The sequence below is a fragment of the Bos taurus genome, chromosome 8 (assembly GCF_002263795.3).
Source record: "Bos taurus isolate L1 Dominette 01449 registration number 42190680 breed Hereford chromosome 8, ARS-UCD2.0, whole genome shotgun sequence".
Taxonomy (NCBI): domain Eukaryota; kingdom Metazoa; phylum Chordata; class Mammalia; order Artiodactyla; family Bovidae; genus Bos; species Bos taurus.
In genome coordinates, this window is record NC_037335.1 from 75,007,680 (window position 1) to 75,019,819 (window position 12,140).

Below are 12,140 nucleotides of genomic sequence, written 5' to 3' on the forward strand. Positions count from 1 at the left end.
TAGCGTACGTGGAACCCAAACATCAAAGCAGTTAACATAACCAAGCTGGTGCAAATTACTTTCATCACTTGATTTGGATATTTTGAGTATATTAGCTACCTCCCTTGTGGCACAAGATGACTTCAATTAATGTCTCGATTTAATTGCTATCAACTTCTACCCCTACTGTGGAGGGGTAAATTTCCAGTGAGAAATCTCCAGCATGGAACTTCCCAAACCACTTTTGTTTGATAAGTCACAACACCTTCTCCATACAAATCTTTTTTGCATTTCAGTTGCATTTTTATCTTTCTTGAAATAATAAAGCAAATAATATGCCAAAAATGTTCCTGTTTTTCTTCCATCTTCAGTATTAAAATGGCTGCACAAAAACTCACCTATTTGATGTTACTTTTTTAATGCAGGTTGATATAACAGCTGTCACAATACAATCTAACAAAATTGTTTTGAATGAAATTAAAGACAACTAGGCAGTACTAAAGCTGGCTGGTGACTCAAGATGGTAAAGAATCTGCCTGCAATGCAGGAGACCTAGGTTCAATCCCTGGGTTGGGAAGATCTCTTGGAGAAGGAAATGGCAACCCACTCCAGTATTCTTGCCTGGAGAATTCAATGGACAGAAAAGCCTGGCAGGTTACAATCCATGCATGGGTCGCAGAGAGCTGGACATGACTGAGCGATTAGCAATGAAGTGAATGAAAACCAGCTTAAGAGAAAACTGCAACGAATGTTTTGGCCAACCCAATATAAATATGGAGAACTTATAGGGGAATTCCCTAGTGGTCCAGTGGTTAGAAATAGGCTTCCCAGGTGGCTCAGTGGTAAAGAATCTGCCTGCCAATGCAGAAGGCTTGGGTTTGATTCCTGGTCTGGGAAGATCCCCTGGGGAAGGAAATGCCAACCCACTCCGGTATTCTTGCTTGGGAAATCCCATGGACAGAGGAGACTGGCAGGCTACAGTCCACGGGGTCACAAAAGCCTTAGCAACATGGACAACAACCACCAGTGGTTAGGACTCTGCGCTTTCACTGCCAGGGGTCTGGGTTCCATCCCAGGTTGGGGAACTAACATTCCATGGGTCACACGGCCAAAGGGGAAAAGTATGGGGAACTTTTAGATATTGATTTTTTTTAACAGAATCTTATCTGTATTTAACCCATTTAAATGTAAATGTATGTAGAATACATGCAAAGCATGAGGTCATCTTCCTTATGTTTTATTTTGCCTTTTTCCCTCTGTCAGTTGTGCCCTCTTTATGGTGCAAAATAAATAAATAAAAAGAATAATTTCTATTTACATTTATTCCTCATTTCATACTCTACAAAATGTTTTCCCATCTGCTATCACCAGTCTCATCTTCTCAGCAGCCTGGGGAGGGAGACAGAGCCAGACTGATCATCCCCATTTTGTGGTGGGTAAACTGAGAACCAGTTTAAGGAAAGTGTCTTGCTGAGCTCACAAAGTTGGTTGGCGTTGGTACTGGCAAAGGAACCCCTGACTCCAGCCCCTTTTCTCTGCCTCTGACTAACTTCCAGTTGCTGCTTTTTTTTTTCCTTCATTAATTAACTTATTTATTTAGCTTCCTGATAGCTCAGTTGGTAAAGAATCCGCCTGCAATGAAGGAGATCTTGGTTCGATCCCTGTGTCGGGAAGATTTGCTGGAGAAGGGATAGGCTACCCACTCCAGTATTCTTGGGCTTCCCTTGTGGCTCAGCTGGTAAAGAATCCACCTGCAATGCAGGAGACGTGGGTTCAGTCCCTGGGTTGGGAGGATCTCCTGGAGAAAGGAAAGGCTACACAGTCCAGTATTCTGGCCTGGAGAATGCCATGAACTGTATAGTCCATGGGGTCACAAAGAATCACACACGACTTAGCGACTTTCACAACTTATTTATTTGGCTGCAACACGTCTTAGTTGCAGCCATCGGGATCTTCAGTCTTCGCTGGGACATACAGGATCTTTAGTTTAGGCATGTGGGACCTAGTTCCTTGACCAGGGATTGAACCTGGACCCCCTGCACTGGGAATGCAGACATTTAGCCACTGGACCTCCAAGGAAGTCCTGAGGATTTTTCATTCTCTTTTTTTTGTTTTTTAAACAAATGAAATTTATTTTTTTTTGGCTGTTCTGGGTCTTCACTGCAGCGCTTCTCTCGTTGTGACACATAGACTTAGCTGCCCTGTGGCATGTGGGGTCTTAATTCCAAGACCAGGGATGGAACCCAGGCCCACTGCATTGGGCACTCAGAGTCTTAACCACTGGATCACTTTGTTGCAGCTTTTTGTTGTCATTTTGATCTCTCTCTTTCAGTATTTCTGAATTAGTCTCTCTCTGTTTTCCTCTATTTCAATTTTCCTCTCCCTCTTGCCTCAGACTGGAGTCAGCTTTGCAAGTCCAAACTTTTTCTCACTTCCAAAATCCACCATCCCCAGGGCAACCCCCACCCCAGGCCACTTGGAGCTCAGCGTCTCTGCAGAAAACAAACCCTTTCTTGATGCCAGGGTGCAAATATTACCTCCGGGTGACACCTCCAGCTCTCCACCTGGCTTCAGATAAGATAAGGGTGGGGATCGGCACTATATACAGGCCCCCATCAATCCCTGGCCCAGGCCCCAGCTCCCTGAGGCCACATAGCCTGGGATCAGCATGGCTGCCCGCCTGTGGATAGTTGCCCTGGCCTTGGCTGTTCTCTTCCTTGTGGACAGGGGTGAGTAGACAGAGCCTGGATTCTCTGTGGCTTGGTGTTGGTAGGTGAGCTTGGAGTAGGGCAGAGGCAGGCCCTGGGGCACCCTGTGAGACCTTGGCTTTCTGCATAAACCTTCTTTCTGCACCCTGGGCTAGGAAAAAAGAAACCCGAGTTCCAATCCTACCTCTGGCTTAGAATTGCAAAAGTCCTCTCCCCTCATGGCTCAGATGGTAAAGAATCCACTTGCAATGTGGGAAACCTGGGTTCCATCCCTGGATTGGGAAGATCTCCTGGAGGAGGGCATGGCAACCCACTCCAGTATTCTTGCTGGGAGAATCCCATGGACAGAGGAGCCTGGAGGGCTACAGCCCATAAGATTGCAAAGAGTTGGACATAACTGAGCAACTAAGCACACACACACACACACACACACACCTCCCCTCTTGGGGCTTCTGCTTCTCCAGTTGTGACATAGGAGGTTGTTCTATTTCAAAGCGACCCTGAGCAGCTACTGGGCTAGAGATTGGGGAGGCAGAGGGAGACAGCCTGTCTCCAGGGAGATTGACAAGTCTACTGGCTACAGGGTGCTGGTTGCTGAAGGAAGCCTGGCCGGGTCCTCTGGGCTCCCATCTGCTCTGATAGGCTGTGGCTGTGGGGCTGAGGCAGTCATGTGAGCACAAGGGAGCCCTCGCTCTGGGCTGAACACATGCTGCTGGAGTAGGGCCTGCTCAGAGGTTGGGTACCTCTGCAGTCTCACTTCTGCTCGGTATCAGGCCTTGTTCTGGGCCCTTAAAACTTATCAGCAAGCAAAACAGAAAAAGAGCTGCCCTGATAGATATTAAGTTTAATGGGGTAGGATGAGGAGAATCAACAATCAATAAGATAGGTGCAATATATATTAAACACTGTTTAGATGGTGATAAAGGCTAAGAAAAAAAATATTGGGCAGGGTGATGGGGATTGAGAGGGGGTTGCAATGGTAATGCAGGGGACTTCTCTTTGAGATGCTGATGTCTGAGCAATATTTGAAGGAGGTGGAGGAGTGAGCCATGGGTATATCTGAGAGAAGTGGTTTCCAGGCAGAGGTAACAGGCAGTGCAAAGGCCCTGAGGTAGAAGCATGCGTGGAATATGTGGAGTATGGCAAGGAAGCCAGTGGGACTCGAAAGAAGTGAGGGGTAAGGTGCAGAGAGACAGGAGATGAGATGATACAGGCAACTGTGAACTATAATGGATAAAGCCTTGAAAGTCAATGTAAGAACTTGGATTTTCCTGTGAGTGAAATGGGAGGTACTAAAGGGTGATGAGCAGAGTCACATGTTAAAAGGATCGCTAAAGGTTGAGAACAGAGTCCAAGGAGAAGCAGGGAGACTCCTTAGGACATACCCAGACAAAATCATGATGTTACAGGGTGGGTCTGAGCAGGACATCAGGGACACCGACCTCACAGTCAGTCTCACGGCCATTTCCCTGGCTGGGGACATAGACTAGAGGCTGAAGCAATAGAGAATGGATCCGGAGACTCTGGCCCAGCACAGCCAGGTTACTCCCAGCCTGGCATCAATTCCCTGAGCAGTTCTCTTGTTGGGAACACGGAAGAAGCTTCCCTAAAGGGAGTCCTTTTGCCCATTTCAGATTCCTGCCTGGGCTGTATGAGGAAGGGGGAAGGAAACTTGGGCCAAGGTCAAGGGCAGTTGGGGGTAAATGCAACTTCCCACATCATCCAGAACGAAACTGACACCACAGAGGGACCAGCATAAGTGGAGAGAGCCTGTTCCGGAAGAGTGAGCAGAGAGGAAGGGCGGAGGCAGAGGGGCACAGCAAGGAGGTGGACGAGGAAGTGGCCCAGGCGAAGTTTGGGATCATCTCACACAATGCCCTCAACATAAGATGAAGAGTCTTAGCGGTCATGACACGGAGCCCTGGAAGGGCTTTATTCATTTTTATAAATGCTTTCCCCCACCAACAATTATGTACCATGAAATGCACACATCTTATCACTCAGCGAATCCTATTCAATGAGTTTTGATGGGGCGTATACCTGTGTAACCCAGACCCCTATCAACAAACAGAACGTTTCCATCACTCCAGAAATTTCCCTCATGCCAGTTCATCCCTGCCCCACCCCACTTCCACCCCAGAGGCAACCCTGGCTCTGATATTTTTCCACCATAGATTAGTTTGCCTCCTCTAGAATGTCCCACAGATGAAACCATACAGGATGCTGTCTTTTGTGTCTGGCTTCTTTGGCTCAGCAAGTTTTTGAGATTCAGCCATGTTGTTGCATGTTATCAGTTATTGCTTTGTTTTTGCTGTTGAGTTGAGTCACACTGTATGTGTGTGTCAGGGTTTATTCACTCGCCTGTTGGAGGACATTTGGACAATTTCCAGATTGGGTAATTATGACCTGGAGGGTTTTGAGCAGTGTGATGACAAGACTGGATTTGCATGTTGATGCTTAAACTGTGCACCAGTGGTCAATCTTGGTTCCCTTCTTCCTCTCCACCTTGGAAATCTCTTGTAATAGCATCTCCAGAAAAACCTAAACCAAGGGATGGTCACCCACCTCCAGGGATGGAGAACTCTCCACTTCTGGAGACAGCTTCTTTCGTTAATGCACAGCTCCCATTGAGAGAACATTCTGGAATCCACACCTGCCTCTTTGCAGCGTCTTCATGCAGATGGGCTCTGCCTTGTGAAGTTAAGAAGAGTTCCTCTCTCCTTGGGCTTCAGGACAGCCCTTCAGAGACTTCAGGAAGCAGCCTACCCTTCTTCAGTTTTTATAGACCCTTTCCTTACACCTGTGGCCTTAGATCCAGCTCCATTCCATTCCCTCCTCCACCCGTCACACTCACCAGTCACATCACAATTTGCTGAGGTCCTGTAAACAGTTCATACAGACCTCAAAGGGCTGTGGGGTGCAACTGCATGTGTGGAGTGACAGAGCCATGGGAAAATCCCAGCTCTGCCCTTAACAAACTGTGTTGCCTTACCTATGAACCTTTTTCACAGATTGGCTGAGTTTTGGGAAGCAGACTCTGGGACCTGTGTGTAGTTTGCTGGAGAGTACTCGGGGGAAACACCTGGGAGGGGAGAGGGACAGTGACTGCCATGCAGAGGAGCTGGGTGGCCCTGGAGCACTGCTCTGAGATGAGGCCTTCAGACCATTGTACCCACATCACCCTGACATTGGATGTGGGTTGTTCCTGGGCAGGAATGCCACCTTGGGCAAGGCAGCTCCATTCTCCGAGGGTAATTCCTGGGAAAGCACTCACTGTGAGCAGCCTGTGCTCCTGGCAGCTGAGGAAATGTGTGCCTCAGTCCTGTGGTGGGATCCGGGTCACAGACCTCTGCCTCCTCTTCTCCCTGTTACACAGCAGTGAGAAAGCTCTGAACAGTAGTCAAGATCATGTATTATCAAGGTCTGGTACATAGTAACTGAATTATTTTCTTTTTCTTTTCAATATTTTTCCTTTGGTTAATTTATTTTTGGCTGTACTGGGTTTTCATTGCTGTGCATGGGTTTTCTCTAGGGAGGCCACTCTTTGTTGTGGTGGGCAGGCTTCTTGTTGCAGAGCACAGGCTCTAGGCACGGGGCTCGGTAGCGTCAGCTTGCAGGCTCTAGTGTGTACGGGCTTCAGGGTTTATGGTCCTTGGACAAGCCCAGTGGGATCTTACTAATGAGAAACAGACTAGGCTTTAATCTCCCTAATTCTAGGCTTTCTGTCCCAGTTCTGACAATGTCATATGAGCTTTCTGGGAGCCCTGTCTGTGACTCACTCACTACCTTTCCCTGAGGAATTCCAGATTGGGTGGTGGCTGGGATAGGTCCCTGAAGAAAGTGTCCTCAGACTCTGGTACCTGGGGCCTAGAGCCAACATCCCCTGATTCTTGCTTCTTTGCCTTTCAGAGGTGTCCGTGTCGGCAGAAAAGTTGGTTTTCTGGAGAATGGTAAGGCAGCTGCTCTTTCCGGCCTCAGGGCTGCTGTCCCGGCCTTCCTTCTCAAAGGGGAGCCCTCTCATCCATACTGGGAGACAAGGGATTTTCTTCTTTACGCTCCTTCTCAGACACCTTCAATGGTGCCACAGTGGCCAGGGCGGCTTCCTGAGGCTGCATGCTCCCTAGGTTAGCTCTTCCAGGCTGAGCAGGCCCAGCCCCTTTGCCAAAATCTACACAGCCAATCAGTGCAGAATGCAGGTCTCTCGGGCCTGGGGCCTTCAGTGCTGCACAGTACTGCCCCCCTCACTCCCCACCCCTACCCCAGGCCCACATCCTAGTCCTGACCCTCAGGGCTGGCCTGAAACCCTTTTAGACAGAGCCTCAATTAGGGCTTCAGCCTCCTCATACCAGGGGCCTGATAGTCATGCAGGCCAGGGTGAGTTCAGGAGCCTCTAGGGAGGCAGGCCTCCTAGGAATGATGGCTGTTTCTCTTCTTGGGTCCTCAGTAAGACCAGAATTTGTTAGACCCTGTGAAGAGTGTGTGATCCCATGAAGACAGGTATTTACCTGGCAGCCCGCATACTTGGGCTCAGCAGATACAGGTACATCCTTATGCACACAGTGATAGCCACACATGGCCAGGCACGTGTGCACACACACACACGTGCGCACACACACACACACACACACACACAGCAGATACAGGTACATCCTTATGCACACAGTGATAGCCACACATGGCCAGGTATGCACGCACACACACACACGCACACACACACAGACAAGCAAACGTGCCATGGGGCCCTGCATGCTTGGTTTCAAGCTCTTTGGACCCACACTGGGGCCTTCTTGAATCTGACTCCTCCCTGGAACCCCCTCAGCCCTGTTCTAAGCAGAGCACCTTGGTACCTCCTGTCTTTGGATCCCAGAGTGTCCCCCTTTCTCTCTCCCACAGCCCATCTGTGAACACATGGCAGAGTCTCCAGCCTGCCCCCAGACATACGACCCTGTCTGTGGCACTGACGGGGTCACGTATGAGAGTGAATGCAAGCTCTGCTTGGCTCGGATGTAAGTCCACCCCTGCATTCCCCCAGGCCATCTTGGGTGGGCTCCATCTGTGGTGCATGCGAGTATGAAAGGAGCAGGACTTGACCTGTCTCTTCCTTTACTCATACTTGGCCTGGGACAAGTCCTCCATTTGCTCATAACAGAATGAGTCCAAGTACAATCAAAAGAAGGCATGTGGTTCCAAAGCAGAAAGCCCACTAGCGGGGCATTGGGGGTGAGGGCGGAAACCCTGGGTTCTTTTCCTTGTTCTGCCCCCTGACTAGGTGACCTTACTTGTCCATTTATTCCTCCAGCCAACAACTATTTATTGAACACTTGCTCTGCTCTAGGCACTGGGGATACAATAGGATATAAAAAGCTAGACAGCATTACCAGCTCCTGGGGGCGATGGTCAGTCTAAGGCAGAAGCCAAGCTGACAGTCAGCCCATTGCAGCACAGAATGCTAAAGGCTCAGATGGGGGTGCACAGGGTACTGTGGGTACCAGGCCAGGGCAGGGAAGACTTCCTAGGACAAGGGACATCTCAGCTCGGCCCTGAGGGATAAGTAGGAACTAGGTTGGAGAAAGAATAAACAAGGAAAGGTAATTCCAAGTAGAAAAATGAGTTTGGAAAGATCTAGAAGAAAGTTTATATTTGAGGGAAAATAAGAAGTTGGATATGCTAGAGTATAAAGTGTAAAGGAGAATGGGGGAGAGACAAGAGATGAGTCTAGAGTGAGAAGGCCAGAACATGACCTTGGTACATCAGATCTCCTACTTGGTTTCATTTCTTCTTTCATTGGAGAAGGCAACAGCAAACTACTCCAGTATTCTTGCCTGGAAAACCCCATGGACAGAGGAGCCTGGCCAGCTACAGTCCGTGGGGTCACAAAGAGTCAGACACAACAGAGCGACTAACGCACTTCACTCATAAGATCTTGTGCCGTCCAGCACTAAGCGAGATCACAGAAGAGAAATTGCTGACAATTGCAACACCCTAGAGAGATGGGCAGGAGAGCAGCAAGGACACTGTCCTAACTTAGAAAAAGATCATGATAATTAAAGACTCATGCTTCCATTGGGAGTAGAATCCACAAGCTGTGAGATTGGATGTGAGGGGTCAGGGTGGGTGGTGGGCAGGAAGGAAGCAAGAGCAACATGCTGGTTTCTAACTTGTGGGCTGGGGAGGCTGGGGATGCCATGTTGGTGGGGGGCTGGAGGTGTGCAGCAGGCTGGTGGGGCAATGATGTTTGTGGAGAGTGGAGCCTCTGGGACATCCCAGAGGCAATACACAGTCAACAATTGCACAAACAGGCCTGAAGTTGAAGACAGAGGTCCAGGCCAGACAGATATGCAGCCAGCAGCATGTAGAGGTGGTTGAAAGCCCAGGCAGCTGAAACCTCCCAGGGGGAGGGTATACAAAGTGAGAAACAGTAGAAGGAGATGCCCAGGGAGTCCTGGGATCTCCCCCGCACTGTACACTGAGTGGGCTGAGCTTATCAGGGAGTCGGGACAGACTGGGCTGGGGTTCCTGAAGGGTATGTTATACTTCCTGAGGAGCTGACCTCATTCTCGTCTGCTGTGACCCTAGAAAAAACAGACAGGACATCCAGATCCTGAAGGATGGGAAATGCTGACCCGGCCAGAGCCTCTTAAGCCGTGAAGCTTCTGGCTAGAGAACCGTGGTGGGCGTGCAGGATGAAACATGAAATAAAGATTCAGCTCAACCCAGCCAATGGTTCAGTGTTTTGGGGGATTCTGGGGAGGCGGAATTCTGGGGATTTGGGGAAGGCGGATTCTGGAGGATGGGGGAATTTGGCCCTGTCTTCCCTACTCTGAATCTGATGTCCTCTCCATCACTCTGATGCTCCTCAACCTTACAACATGTTCCCCTAGAAGTCCCAGGTATCTTCTGCCTTCTTGAGGGGGTCAGGGCTGTGTACAGTGCTCCTGTGAGCCCAACCTGGCCTGTCACTTAGGTCAAGAACCTAACTGAAGTCTGTACTCTCTGCCACTGCAAGGCCCAGCCTCAGCCTTTGAGAGGCTCCCACACGCCTCACAGCTTTCTCCCTGGGCTATACCAGCACCCTGAATCTCACTCACACACATACATACAGACCCACACACACGTCAACACTGCCATGGCTGACATTCAGGTGGTGTTCACCATACATCTGACTGCTTATTACAGTATTGATCTAGCTCTATAACTGATGACAACAGATGCTCCCCAAGCCCTGGAGTGTCCCCCTGCTCCCTGACCACCCGCAGCAAGAGGACTTCCAGACTCTGCTCTGCTCTCTTGGTCAACACACACTCTGACTGGTTGTTAAATGTGTTGACACTGGCCACACTGCACACAGAGCTCACAGGGACACACAGCTTTCAGGAATCCACCATAGACAGATCCCAGCCTGTGGGACATGTCAGGTACCCCCACTCTATTGGCCAAAACTTATAGGAGCCGCCTCTGGTAGAGGTGGGGGTGGTGGAGGAAGGGTCGAAAGGGGCTTGGTCAGGCGGGAGTAGCATCACACAGATCCTGATTCCTGCTCTAGGGTAGGCAGCAAGAGCAGGAAACGTTCGGTGGGAAAATCCACACTGCTAGGAGAGTGGGGGCAGGGAAGATGGGACCCATCAATCCCTGGACCACTAAAACGGAAACCTAGGCAGGAATTGTTGACAGGTCTGCAGGGGCCGGGGCCCCAAGAGGCCATCTGTAAGGTCCTTCTACTGCTGGTAACATCAACTCGTTTCCTACCTGCATAGGGATGGTATAGGATGAAGTTTGGCTGTGACAGACCAAAAAGCCAAAATAGCAGTGGTTTCAACAGATAGAAGTTTTCTCTCACACACAGACCTAGGTAGTATGCTGATTTCATGTTGCTTGTATACTGTTACTCTGCCATCCATATCAGTTTTTCACCCCAATGTCCAAATAGCTGCTCCAATTCCAGTAGTCATGTCTACACACAGGCCGGAGAGGTGGGGAAAGGCACTCTATGCCTCTGACAATGCTTCCCATAAAATGCATGCCGGGGACTTCCCTGGTGGTCCAGTGGTTAAGACTCCACATTTCCAAAGCAGACAGAGAGGGTTTGACCCCTGGTTGGCAAAACAAGATCCCTTGTGTCAAGTGGTGCAGCCAAAAGATTATTAAGAAAAGAAAAAGATGCACACACTGTCTACAACCCACTGGGTAAAATGTACCCTCTTGGCCATACTAGTGCAAAAAAGACTGGGAAATACTATTTTCTCTGGTTGGCCATGTGCTAAGCTGAAAATTAGTTCCCTCAGTGTAGGAAGACAGTAGATACTGTAAGTCTCTACCCTACATGACATGTAAGTCTCTACCCTAAGTGGGAAGCCCCTCTTACACCCAGGTGATGGATCTCAGCCAAGCTTCTCCCTAGTGACCCTCTCCTCCCTCAGGTTTCCACTCACAGGATGAGGAATCACAAAGGTTAAGCAATGTGCCAGGACACCACACAGAAAGACCTAACTTCCCCGCTTTACAGGTGTGGAAACTGTGGGCCTGTCTCTGGGAACAACCCTGCAACCTAAGTGTGGACTCCTAAAGGCCTGTTTGCAGCATGTGACCCTGCTGCCCTGGCCACTGCTCACTGGCCAGAAGATTCTTCTCCAGATTTTTTAAGTCAGAAATCAGGGAACAGAGGCAGTTCCTCTCTGGTAGCGAAGTTGTAAAATACGCCAAGTGGGGACTGCTGGCAGCCACGTTTCCTACTTTGTGGGAAAAGCAGGACTGAGTGAATGATGCTGACGTGCAGAGAGAGACAGACAGGGATTTCAGGCAGCATTTGTATTCCTGAAGTCCAACTGCCCTTGAATTTTCCAAAGTTACATGAGATAACATCCTACCAACAAATTTTCTATTTCGACAATCTCTTTGGAATAGGTTTCTGGTATTTTCCACTACGGCTTCCCTATGGGCTCAGTCAAGAATCCACCTGACAATGCCAGAGACCCAGGTTCGATCCCTGGGTCGGGAAGTTCCCCTGGAGAAGGAAATGGCAATCCACTTCAGTATTCCCTGATAGCTCAGTTGGTAAAGAACCCGCCTGCAATGCAGGAGACCCTGGTTCGATTCCTGAGTTGGGAAGATCTGCTGGAGAAGGGAAAGACTACTCACTCTAGTATTCTGGCCTTGAGAATTCCATGGACTGTATAGTCCATGGGGTCACAAAGAGTTGGACATGACTGAGTGACTAAACAACAGTTTTCAACTAAAAGAGTCCTGACTACCAGATAAAGGGCTTCTCACAGGGAGTAGCCTTTAAGCTGTGCCTTAAAGGATAAGAAGAAATAACTGACAGAACAATGTATGGGAAAATCCTTCCAACTCTGTGAGGCTGAACAATGTCCGTGGGATCACAGAGCACCATCTGTTTCCCTACAGCAGGACTGATCATGTCCTGCGGAAATGGGCAACTGACAAGTACTCTCCCTG

At 49.3% G+C, this 12,140-nt stretch overlaps 1 protein-coding gene across 1 annotated transcript; it reads left to right on the forward strand.

The window, feature by feature from the left end:
- The first annotated feature begins 2,621 nt into the window (after positions 1-2,621).
- Positions 2,622-9,403, forward strand: SPINK4 (serine peptidase inhibitor Kazal type 4). Its single transcript, NM_001114522.1, has 4 exons — positions 2,622-2,708; positions 6,597-6,637; positions 7,581-7,693; positions 9,264-9,403. Exons 1-4 carry the CDS (start codon positions 2,648-2,650, stop codon positions 9,307-9,309), a joined length of 261 nt encoding a protein of 86 aa, NP_001107994.1. The 5' UTR covers positions 2,622-2,647; the 3' UTR covers positions 9,310-9,403.
- The last annotated feature ends 2,737 nt before the right edge of the window (positions 9,404-12,140 follow it).

Coding starts and splice junctions, on each gene's coding strand:
- SPINK4 (NM_001114522.1), top strand. CDS start 2,648: ATGGCTGCCCGCCTGTGGATAGTTGCCCTGGCCTTGGCTGTTCTCTTC. Junction 2,709..6,596: donor TCTCTTCCTTGTGGACAGGG/GTGAGTAGACAG, acceptor TTTGCCTTTCAG/AGGTGTCCGTGTCGGCAGAA. Junction 7,694..9,263: donor AAGCTCTGCTTGGCTCGGAT/GTAAGTCCACCC, acceptor CTGTGACCCTAG/AAAAAACAGACAGGACATCC.